The following is a 12582-nucleotide window of genomic DNA, read 5'->3' on the forward strand; positions in this document are numbered from 1 at the left end:
CCTAATGGGACTAGAAGCTCCTGTACCTCCAGGCAGACAAATCACACCACTGCCTGCCTCTGCAGTGACATGCCAGTCTCATGTCCAGTGCCAAGTGACAGATCTTCCCAGGCAGACAGACCCTTCCCAAGCCATCAAAAGAGACAAGCAGCTGTGAGACCTCCCTAACATGTAAGGAGAGGCTCAACTCTGCAATGAAGTAAAAAAAAATCTATAAAGTAAAAGTGAAAAAAAAGAAAACAAAGACAAAATGTTATGGGATGATTGTTCAGAGTGACAGACTGCCATTGAGACAAGGTGTATTGTGACAGGCAGAAAGGGACAATGCAAGGTGTGTTTGTACAGTGAAAAATGAGAATGAGCAGACTGTGAGGTGAAAGAGACAGCAAGGTAACAGACATGCAACAAGAGAAGAGAAGAGTGCAATAGAAAATGAGAGAGAGAGACAGACAGAGAGGAATTGGGAGAGAAAGAGAGTGAGAGAGACAGAGAGAGTGACAGGCAGAGTCTCAGATCCTCCTCCTACCTGCTCCCTGTTACCTGCTCTACTCAACATGTATGGGCACATTGAACTGCAGAGAGGACGATGACTGCACACCAGCTCTGCGCTGCAGCTCTCTCCTTGGGAGTCAAGTGATAATCTTCTTCTCCCTGCCCTCCTCTCATCCTCCTCAGTCCCCCCTCTGCCCATGGAGCCGGGCACAGCACCATGCCTGAACCCTCCTGTGACTCTACCAGCAAGCTATCGTCTACTTCTGGGTTAAAGGAAACATGCCATTGTCTGGATCTGCTCTAAAAACTGCTCTCTCATTTTTTTTCCTAACTGTTGATGGATGAACCTTTTGTCTAGACCATGCACAGACACTCTCGGAGGTGGCTCTTTTATGTGTTTCTATGCTTTGGGATCATCTACATGAAACTGGGGTGAGTAGACCCCTCTGGAGAAGCTGTTGTCCACCGCTGGGGGGGGGGGGGGGGGAGAAAAAAAAAGTCATGACTTTTTTCTGTAGAACTTTCTGCGCACCACGTGGTGGGGGGCTCTTGGTGCTGGTGGGCTTATTATGTTTAGTGTTGTTAAGCTGCTTGTAATGACAAGTGAGGCATTTCAAACCTCCCCCCTCTTACAGCTTAGCTTGACTGGCTTACAATAATATTTAGGAGCTCAGGTGAAATTGTGGTTAGCTGTGTGGATTGTCAAATATTGCCCTCATTCTTTCTCTGTTGAGCTGTTAGATGATCTGCACGTCAACTGGAGGTGTTGACAGTCAATTTTGACATCTGCTCTGTTTAATGGGCCTTAAAAAATCGCAGTAAATATCTGTGTTGGGGAGGGGGTGTCTACATGGAATAGTCTTGCAAGGGGGTGACTCCGCAGGGGTTGTAGAACTGCAATGGTCAGCATGCCTTATTAGTCAATAGGTGTGCGCAGCCTCAGACTTATTTGGGATCGTCCTTATAAAGTCACATGTTCTAATGTGTGTGTGTTTGGCTTTCTGAAGCAGTTCTTGTAATGTGTGACTCCGCAGGGGTTGTAGAACTACAATCGTCAGCGCGCTTTATTGGGCAATAGAATTTGCCAGCCCCTGACTTATTTGTGATTGACATTCTAACGCCACACATAGTGAGGAATGGGGGGCTACCTGGACTATAGGTCTTGCAATGGGTCACTCCGCAGGGGTTGGTTAGCCCCTAAATACTTTGTGATTGCCATTAAAAAGTCATAGAACGTTCTATATGTGTGTTGGGGTGTGCCTACCTGGACCAGCCCTACTTTGAATGGCTCCGCAGGGGTCGTGGAATCGCAACTGTTAGCATGCCCCATCGGCCAAAGGAGTTAGCCAGATCCCGACTTTTGTGTTTTGCCCTTAAAAATAGGAGAGGGTTGCCTACCTGGACCAGATCTTGCTATCAATGGCTTCTCAGGGGTTTCGGAACTGCAAATTCTCAGCGCTCCAATATGATTGGCCAGTCTCTAACTTCTGTGAGATTGCCCTTAAAAAAGTTTCATCAGTTTCTGGCTGTAGAAGGCAACGTGAGTCTCCAATTCTTGTGTGACAGCTAGCCCCAGCCTACCCCACGCCAGCTTTAACATTGTTACCACTAGCCTCTCTTCTGCCTGATTATCCTTAAAAGTATCAGATTTTTTTTGCTGGAAAACGCAAATTTTGGCAATAAGCGCCTTTTCCATTTTTTTTTGCAGTTCTTGTAGAACGTCTAACCCCATTCTAACCTACTAGCCAGGGACATTTTCAAATCAAAAAAGGGTTGTAATTGCCTTCCTGGTATACGGGGGAGTTCTAGGTCTTGTAGCACTACTAGTTCCAGCATACTGACCTCTATCCTGTTTAATTTCCTTAAATTGTTTGGAATCTTACCTTGATGGCTATAAAAGGACGCAATATTAATCAGATGCTTTCCAGTCCAAGCCTACCCTATTAGTCTTTACCTTTTCGAGACACATAAAGTTTACTTTTCCTGCCCGACATTACAGTTCACAGGGCTGTCCTTTATTGCTGCCTACCCAGACACTTCTGCAACCCATAGAACAACAACTCTTAACGAGTCTTACTACCCCAAGGATCTGCAGATCCTCTAAGCAACCAGAGCCCCCCCCCCCACCCCTGCAGATCCCCCCGCAATCGTAGAGAGCCCTCCACCTGCAGAACCCCCCAGCCAACTAGATAGCCCACCACCTGCAGATCCTCCCAACAACCAGGGAGCCCCCCACCTCTGCAGATCCCCCCAGGAACTAGAGAGCCCTCCACCTGCAGAACCCCCCAGCCAACTAGATAGCCCACCACCTGCAGATCCTCCCAACAACCAGGGAGCCCCCCACCTCTGCAGATCCCCCCAGGAACTAGAGAGCCCTCCACCTGCAGAACCCCCCAGCCAACTAGATAGCCCACCACCTGCAGATCCTCCCAACAACCAGGGAGCCCCCCACATCTGCAGATCCCCCCAGCAACTAGAGAGCCCACCCCTGCAGATCCTCCCAACAACCAGGGAGCCCCCCACATCTGCAGATCCCCCCAGCAACTAGAGAGCCCACCACCTGCAGATCATCCCAACAACCAGGGAGCCCCCCACCTGCAGATCCTTCCAAAAACCAGAGAGCCCCCTACCCCTGCAGATCCCCCCAGCAACTAGATAGCCCCCACCCCTGCAGATCCCTCCCAGCAACTAGAGCGCCCACCACCTGCAGATCCTCCCAACAACCAGAGAGCACCCCACCCCTGCAGATCCCCCCAGCAACTAGAGAGCCCACCACCTGCAGATCCTCCCAACAACCAGAGAGCCCCCCACCAATGCAGATCCCCCCCATCAACCGCATAGAGCTCTCCGCCTGCAGATCCCCCAACAGCTCCAGAGAGCCCGCCACCTGCAGATTCCCCCAACAACTGGAGAGCACTCCACCCCTGAAGATCTCCTTAACAACCAGAGAGTCTCCACCCCTGCAGATCCCCCCCAACAACCAAAGAGCCCTCCACCTGCAGATCCCCCCAACAACCAGAGAGTCCTCCACCTGTCGATCTCCCAACAACCAGAAATTCCCCCACCTGCAGATCCCCCCCAAGAACCAGAGATTACTTCACTTGCAGATCCCCAAACAACCAGAGATCCATCCACCTGCAGATCCCCCAAACAACTAGATCCCTCCATCTGTAGATCCCGAATAACCAGAGATCCCTCCACCTGCAGATCCCCCAACAACCATAGATCCTTCCACCTGCAGATCCCCCAACAACCAGAGATCCCTCCACCTGCAGATCCCCCAACAACCATAGATCCTTCCACCTGCAGATCCCCCAACAACCAGAGATCCCTCCACCTGCAGATCCCCCAACAAACAGAGATCCCTCCACCTGCAGATCCCCCAACAACCAGAGATCCCTCCACCTGCAGATCCCCCAACAAACAGAGATCCCTCCACCTGTAGATCCCCCAACAACCAGAGATCCCTCCACCTGCATATCCCCACCCATTCAGATCCTCTAAACAACCAGGGAGCCCCCTGCAGATCCGTAGAGCTGAGCCCACCTTCGCCCAGACACTTGATCACAATGCATACAATCGTTAGATTTATTTGTACTCCTCTCTGGTGCCAAGTCCGCATTCCCTTCCTACCTGGTTGCCCTCATTAATATGCGTTGTTTGGCTGAGTTGATTTTCCACATTCCTGAGTTGTAGTTGAGTTCTTACCTGTTTTCATGCGAACACGACAAGGAAAGAAAAAACGACAGAAGAACGACAGATATCTGCCTCGTGGCTATTTTTATGATTAAAATTGAAGCTGAGCTGTGTAGCTTCGCGTTTGTGTCAGGTGGTCATTGGAGATGCAGACAGCAGATAGACGCCACAGTCCGCGCCGCCTGTCACCTGGGCGCTCACTGGCGCCACCTCCCGGCGCTGCCAGTATCTGCGGCCGCTGAGCTGGAGTCCAGATTGGGTGTCACACACAAATAGCCATGGACAATAGGCTCAGCCTCAGGTGTGAGACGGTGACATGTACAGTGGCAGATGAATGCCTTTGACTGCCTGTATAATTGATAATATCTATCTATCTATACACTGTATAGAGAGAGAGGGGGGAGAGAGGGAGAGAGAGAGGGGGGAGAGAGGGAGAGAGAGAGGGGGAGAGAGAGCGATATCTATATATGGCTCTATATCTATCTATCTATCTATCTATCTATCTATCTATCTATCTATCTATCTATATGACAGATAGATAGATAGATAGATAGATAGATAGATAGATAGATAGATAGATAGATAGATAGATATACAGCATGTTAAACTTTATATGCTTTGTACTCTATATGTATGTAAAACGTTAAAGAATACAATGGCACTATATGACTACAATCACATTATGTGTATATATACTAAAGAAAGAACTATGCAAAGAGAAACAGAAATAAATATATTTTTGTTCACACAAGCCTATGGCCAAAATCCTATACTGCAATAGAGAGGGGGAGAGAGAAAAGAAAGAAAGAAGGAAGAAAAATCTGTTTTTGCACAAACATATGGTTAATGTTCTGAACTATACAAAAAATGAGAGAGAAAGAAGAGAGAAAAAAAGAGGGGAAGAGAAAAAGAAAGTCAGAGAGAGGAATACAAAGAAGGGGAGAAATAAAATATCATTTTTGTACATATATATGGTGAATGCTCTGAAAGACAAAGAGAAAGAGAGGGAGAAAAAGTAAAAATGAAAGGGAGAAAGAAAGAAAAAAATAGACTGAAAGAAATACTTATTTCTGTACACACACCAAAGACCAATGTTTGGAGAGAGAAAGAAAGAAAGAGAGAGAGAGAGAGAGAGAGAGAGAGAGAGAGAGAGAGAGAGAGAGAGAGAGAGAGAGAGAGAGAGAGGACGAAAGAAAGAAAGAAAGAGAGAGAAAGAAAGAAAGCAGGAGAGAGAAAGTACGAAAAAATAGTTTTTGCACAGACATATGGTTAATGTTCTGAACTATACAGAAAATGAGAGGGGAAGAGAAAAACAGAGAGAGAAACAGAAAGAAGGGGAGAAATAAAATCGTATTTGTGTACATATAGATGGTGAATGCTCTGAAAGACAAAGAGAAAGAGAGGGAGAAAAAGTAAAAATGAAAGGAAGAAAGAAAGAATAAAATAGACTAAAAGAAATACTTATTTCTGTACACACACCAAAGACCAATGTTTGGAAATAGAGAGAAAGAAAGAAAGAGAGAGAGAAAGAAAGAAAGAGAGAAAGAAAGAAAGAAAGAAAGAAAGAAAGAAAGAAAGAAAGAAAGAAAGAAAAAAAGAAAGAAAGAAAGAAAGAAAGAGAGCAGGAGAGAGAAAGTACGAAAAAATTGTTTTTGCACAGACATATGGTTAATGTTCTGAACTATACAGAAAATGAGAGGGGAAGAGAAAAAGAAAGACAAAGAGAGCAACAGAAAGAAGGGGAGAAATAAAATCGTAGTTGTGTACATATATATGGTGAATGCTCTGAAAGACAAAGAGAAATAGGGGAAGAAAAATGGAAAAAAATGAAAGGGAGAAAGAAAGAAAAAGACTGAAATAAATAATTATTTCTCTACACATACCAAAGGTCAATGTTTGGAAATAGAGAGAAAGAAAGAAAGAAAGAAAGAAAGAAAGAAAGAGAGAAAGAAAGAAAGAAATAAAGAAAGAGAGAAAGAAAGAAAGAAAGAAAGAAAGAAAGAAAGAAAGAAAGAAAGAAAGAAAGAAAGAAAGAAAGAAAGAAAGAAAGAAGAGAGAGCAAGAGAGAGAAAGTGCGAAAAAAATTGTTTTTGCACAGACATATGGTTAATGTTCTGAACTATACAGAAAATGAGAGGAGAAGAGAACAAGATAGACAGAGAGAGGAACAGAAAGAAGGGGAGAAATAAAATCGTAGTTGTGTACATATATCTCTACACATACCAAAGGTCAATGTTTGGAAATGGAGAGAAAGAAAGAAAAAAAAGAGAGAAAGAAAGAAAGAAAAATAAAAAAGAGAGAGAAAGAAATAAAGAAAAAAGAGAGACAGAGAAAAAGAAGGAAAGAAAGAAATAAAGAATTATTACAAAGTAAAGGAGTAATGCAATCCATTATTGGTCTTGCTTTTCCTTATTTCAATGACAGGGAGACAGAGAAGCCACCACTAATGCTCAACGCCTTGAACCTCATATATAAATACTTCTAAAAATACTTTCACCAAACATTGCTGATCTGATGACTTATAAGAAGCATGGTGTATAAATGAAACAGATTTAGGTGAATTATTTTTATGTAGCTTTTTAAGGGAGGGGCTTCTAGAACCTACAATATAAAATCATTTTTCTACCTTGCCTTGTGGTCAATACTATTTAAACATAGGGATTATTCTGGCAAATTTGTAATTATAAAGAAAAAAGAGGGTATTATTTGTGTTTGACAATGTTTCAGATTCAATACATTTTAACATATTCCAGAGAGATATGTGATTAGTTTGCATTGTTGTTTGAGTGTATTTTTTACTGTCTTGTATATTTGTTTGTAAATTCACTGGAAGTAGGATCCCTTAGACACATATTTACCCAAAAAGAAGATAAATATTTGCAGAATGTAATCTACACTGTATTGCCCTGAAATGTTACTAGAATTTGGCATGTATATCTGCTGTGTTTTCTGAGGTTTTCTAAGACTGGTGAATGGTGTTTTGTTTTTTGGTTTTCTATCCACAAATGTTCCTTGCATCACTGTGACCCATTTTCCAAGTCACACTTGATAATGACATGTTTGATTTGTTTGCACCAACAAAACTAAAAGTGATAAAACTTCTCTTGAATTGTCTCAGTGGATTTTGAACTATGAGGAATGGTAGCATTTATGTCTCGTTAAACCAGTAGTGGGGAATTGGGCAAACTGTTTCCTTCTATGTAAATAAACGTTTAGGAATTTTGTAGCACGTGTACGCAAAGAATGTGTATGATATTGTACTGAAATATACTGATTTCTGCTCAGCTGGGTGGGAATTTGTGGCTGAAACAAATTCAAATCATATCAATATCTACCAAATGACTTTATAAGTATTTAACAATATATTATGGAGGAAAAAGAGAGAGAGAGAGAGAGAGAGAGAGAGAGAGAGAGAGAGAGAGAGAGAGAGAGAGAGAGAGAGAGAGTTACCACCCACAGCAATGTACACTGTATAAAGTATTAGAGGATGTAATAAAGTTTTATGTATACAGTAAAACCTTGGTTTGAGAGTAATTTGGTTTGAGAGCATTTTGCAAGACAAGCAAAATATTTTAATAAATGTTGCCTTGATATACAAGCGATGTCTTGATATAAGAGTAGCGTCGTATCACAAAGGAGTATAAAAGAGAGGAGAGGAGCCTCTAAGTGTAGCAATATGGTTACATTTAATGAAGGTACAACATTTAGCATCTTATAGCTACACTTAAAGGTGCCGCTCTTCTCTTTTATACCTTGTAAAAAAAATGCTTTGATATACAAGTGCCTTGGATTACAAGCATGTTTATGGAACGAAGTATGCTCGCAAACCAAGGTTTTACTGTATCAGGGTATTGTGCTGGAGAAGAGGGTAATGTATTAAAGGTTGATACAATGTAACATATGAAAGGTTAGTATTTATTAGAGCATTGTTACAAAGTATGTCAGAGCAGTGTATTAGAAAATGACCCATGGCAAGGTCATGTATCATACTAAAGGTCAGTGTATCAGAGAAATGTTTTTATATTGAGTATAGATAGAGTATACAGTAATGTATTAGAAGGGGATACATACAGTAGTAAGATATTACATGGTAATATGGAGTATAGTTAGATTATAGTTATTAGAATACAGTATATCAGAGTAACATATTAGAAGATTGTGTGTATCAAGCCTCGTACACACGACCGAGGAACTCGACGGGCGAAACACATCGTTTTCCTCGTCGAGTTCCTTGTTAGGCTGTCGAGGAACTCGACAAGGCAAGTTTCTCCATTCCCGTCGAGGAATAAGAAGACATGCTCTCTTTTTGGCTCAACGGGATCCTCGACAGTTTCCTCGTCGAAAAATGCACACTCGACCGGTTTCCTCAGCAAAAAAAAAATCCCAGCAAGTTTCTTGCTGGTTTTTGCAGAGAAACTCGGTCGTGTGTACAAGGCCTCAGAGTAATATGTTAGGGAGTGTGAAACAGATTCCCATATCTGGCCAGTAAGTCTGATGTTGTTCAACAGAACAATCTCTTGCTAATATATCAATTACGATTTATTGAGACAAACCATTTACCATTGACATGGTGCTTACAATGATCAGCTTTTACGTGTTCATGTAAAACCTTTATCCCAAAAGGAAATGAAAAGGTTGCTCTAAATGCTTATGAAGTGTGAAATGGAGTTTGGCTTCAATTGGTTAGTGTAACTAAATCAGCTAGTACATGTAAAGTGGAAGTTCAGCCTTAAGCCTCGTACACACGACCGAGGAACTCGACGGGCGAAACACATCGTTTTCCTCGTCGAGTTCCTTGTTAGGCTGTCGAGGAACTCGACAAGGCAAGTTTCTCCATTCCCATTGAGGAAATAGAGAACTTGCTCTCTTTTTGGCTCGTCGAGTTTCTCAACAGTTTCACAACAGTACACACGACCGGTTTCATCGGCAAAAAAATATCTCCCAGCAAGTTTCTTGCTGGTTTTTGCCGAGAAACTCGGTCCTGTGTACGAGGCCTAATGCTAAAATCTCTACATCTACTGACATCCACGATCTAACACTAACCTATCTGACCCCGTAAAGAAGAAATCAGTATATATACCTTTTTTGAAGCCGATCCGTTCTCCATCGGCGAAAACTCTGCAGAGGACACAACCGACAACGGCTATGAAATTAATGGGGATTGAGGTCACCCATAGAGTTACTATGGGGCTTCCGTTGTCAGCTGCTTCCTCTGCACCCACCTCCAGAGCAGACCGTGGCTGACTGCTCAGCGTGCGACCGGACCGGAGCCGCTTTAGAAAAGGTATGTATACTGATTTCTTCTTTACAGGGTTAGATAGGTTAGGCTCATTTCACGCTGACGAAGAGGTCCTGCGTGGCCTCGAAACGTTGCACCTCTTGTGATGGTTTCTGTGCATTAAAACTTTTGGATGTTATATACGATCCGGGATGTGCTGGCGAATATGTTCATGTCATTTCACGCTAAGGCGCTTTACAGGCATTTTAAAATTAAAAAATCTATTCTAATAGTTTTACACAATGCAGCAACATCCACATGTAGGACACCTATTGCTAGAGGTGATTTTTTCTTCCAAATCAAATACACTTTTGCACACTGGTACTGACTAGTATGCCAATGTTTCTCTTCTCCCTCAATATCTCTTCAATAAGGATGAGCCGAACACCCCCCTGTTCGGGTCGCATCAGAACTTGCGAACACACCAAATGTTCGTGTGAACTTTAGAACCCCGTTAAAGTCTATGGGACTCGAACATTTGAAATCTAAAGTGTTAATTTTAAAGGCTAATATGCAAGTTATTGTCCTAAAAAGTGTTTGGGGACCTGGGTCCTGTCCCAGGGGACATGTATCAATGCAAAAAAAAAGTTTTAAAAACGGACGTTTTTTCAGGAGCAGTGAATTTAATAATGCTAAAAGTGAAACAATAAAAGTGTAATATTACTTTAAATTTAGTACCTAGGGGGGGTGTAAAGTCAGCATGTGAAAAAGTGCATGTTTCCCGTACAGAGAACTGTCCCTGCACAAAGTGTCATTTCTGAAAGAAAAAAAGGCATTTAAAACCGGCTTTGCAGCTCTAATGAATTGTCGGCTCATTCATAAAAAATAAAAATAAAAAAGCTGGGGGTCCCCCCAAATTCCATTAACAGGCCCTTCAGGTCTGATATGGATATTAAGGGAAACCCCACCGTCAATTAAAAAAAAAAATTACGTGGGGCTCCCCCCAAATATCCATACCAGACCCTTCAGGTCTGGTGTGGATTTTAAGGGGAACTCCACCCCAAATTTAAAAAAAATGGCGTGGAGTTCCCCCAAAAATCCACACCAGACCCTTATCCGAGCACGTTAACCTGGCCGGCCGCAGAAAATAGGGGGGGACAGAGTGCGCCCCCCCTCTCCTGAACTGCACCAGGCCACATGCCCTCAACATGGGGAGGATGTCCCCATGTTGATGGGGACAAGGGCCTCATCCCCACAACCCAGCGCCCGGTGGTTGTGGGGGTCTGCAGGCGGGGGGCTTATCAGAATCTGGAAGACCCCCAGATCCTGCCCCCACCTATGTGAATTGGTAATGGGGTACACTGTACCTCTACCATTTCACAAAGGAAGTGTAAATAGTTAAAAAAAAACACACAGACACCGTAGAAAAAAATCCTTTATTAATAAAAAAATAAATAAAAATCCAGCGATGTGAATCCACTCTCGGCCCGGGCCCCGCTCCAACGTTGTCTTCTATCCTGCGACGGATGATCTCTCCAGCGACGGACGGGTGATCAGCGGTCCGGTCCAGCGATGAGAAGATCCATCCGTACAGAGCGCAGCGGGCGAGCTCCTCTCTCCGCTGCAGGACACAGCCCAGCGGAATGACGCGCTGGAGCTGTGACATTTCTTATATAGGGGAAGCGGCCACTCGTCACATGACCCCACCCCCTCTGACGCACCCTTGTACGTCACTGGGAAAGACCCGGAAAGACCGGGCTTTCCCAGTGACGTACGAGGGTGCGTCAGAGGGGGCGGGGTCACGTGACGGGTGGCCGCTTCTTCTATATAAGTAGGGGGCTGTGCTGGAGAATTTACTCCTCTGACATTTTTAAATTTGCTAGTTAGCAAGTTCATAGGCACATTGCAAGTGAATAACACATCATTGGCGGAGAGGAATAACACTGTAAGTAAGCATTTCAAATATTATATTTTTTCTGGGCATTTTTTTTTAAGTTGGGGATGGGGACTATGGGCCAGATTCAGAAAGAATTACGTTGCTCCATGGTAGCGTAACGTATCCCATTTACGTTACACCGCCGCAGGTTTACAGCGTAAGTGCCTGATTCACAAAGCTCTTACCTGTAAACTTGCGGCGGTGTAACGTAAATGCGCTCGGCGCAAGCCCGCCTATTTCAAATGGGTTGGGCACCATTTAAATTAGGCGCGTTCCCACGCCGAACGCTGTGCGCATGCTCCGTGTTCAAATTTCCCCATGTGCATTGCGCAAAATTACGGCGCCCCGACGTTTTTTTTAAATGCAACGTGCGTTACAGCGTTTCGTATTCCCGGACATCTTACGCAAAAAAGAAAAATTCGAATTTGATGCGGGAACGACGGCCATACTTTAACATGTCTGATCTAAAGATAAGCCATGTTAAAGCAGGTGTAACTTTGCGTCGGGTAAAAACGACTAGTGACGACGTACGGGATTGCATATTCTACGCCGACCGCAATGGCCTCGCCACCTAGCGGCTGGCATAGAATTGCATTCCTAAGATCCGACAGTGTAAGTCAATTACACCTGTCGGATCTTATGGCTAACTATGCGTAACTGATTCTATGAATCAGCCGCATAGTTACGACGGGCGGATCAGGAGATACGCCGTCGTATCTCTTCTGTGAATCTGGCCCAGATTCCCTATTTTTCAAGGGAATATAAGAATTGAAGCTTTCATACCGTTTACTCTTGTCTGTTGTATGCTAATTAGAGGAGTCAAAGGTTTATTGATTGGCAATTGTAACATTGAATTCGATTGTGCTTGTGTGTAACAGTGTGCATGTTGTGTTTGCTCTGGGATGGATCCCAATAATTATTAATAAAAATACATTCCAGGCCATCCTGCATACGCTTGCCTGGTTGGTATTTACAAAAGCGACAGAGAGAGGAGGCAGCAGGGTGGAATAACTAGAGGCAGGTAAGTGTCCATAGACCCACAGAGTTTGTACTTTGTTAATTTCGTTATAGGGTGCCAGAAGTTGGGCATAGGCTGGCATTTGCTTGGTGAACTACTAGGGATGGGTTTTTGTCTTTACACAATGGAGAGCCAAGTTTGGGGAATCAGGCCTCGTACACACGACCGAGAAACTCGTCGGAAAAGAGACATCGTTTTCCTCGACGAGTTCCTTGTCAGGCT

General features: G+C 43.7%; 1 protein-coding gene across 1 annotated transcript in view; it reads left to right on the top strand.

Annotated features, from left to right (window-relative positions):
• Positions 1-248: 248 nt before the first annotated feature.
• WNT7B (Wnt family member 7B) overlaps positions 249-12582 on the top strand; it is a 196633-nt gene continuing 184299 nt past the window's right edge. The window contains exon 1 of the mRNA XM_040345788.1: positions 249-924. Coding sequence (XP_040201722.1) covers positions 854-924 — 71 coding nt within the window. The 5' untranslated portion in view covers positions 249-853. The remainder of the gene's footprint in view (positions 925-12582) is intronic.

This window comes from Rana temporaria, chromosome 3 (genome assembly GCF_905171775.1).
Source record: "Rana temporaria chromosome 3, aRanTem1.1, whole genome shotgun sequence".
In the NCBI taxonomy this organism is placed as follows: domain Eukaryota; kingdom Metazoa; phylum Chordata; class Amphibia; order Anura; family Ranidae; genus Rana; species Rana temporaria.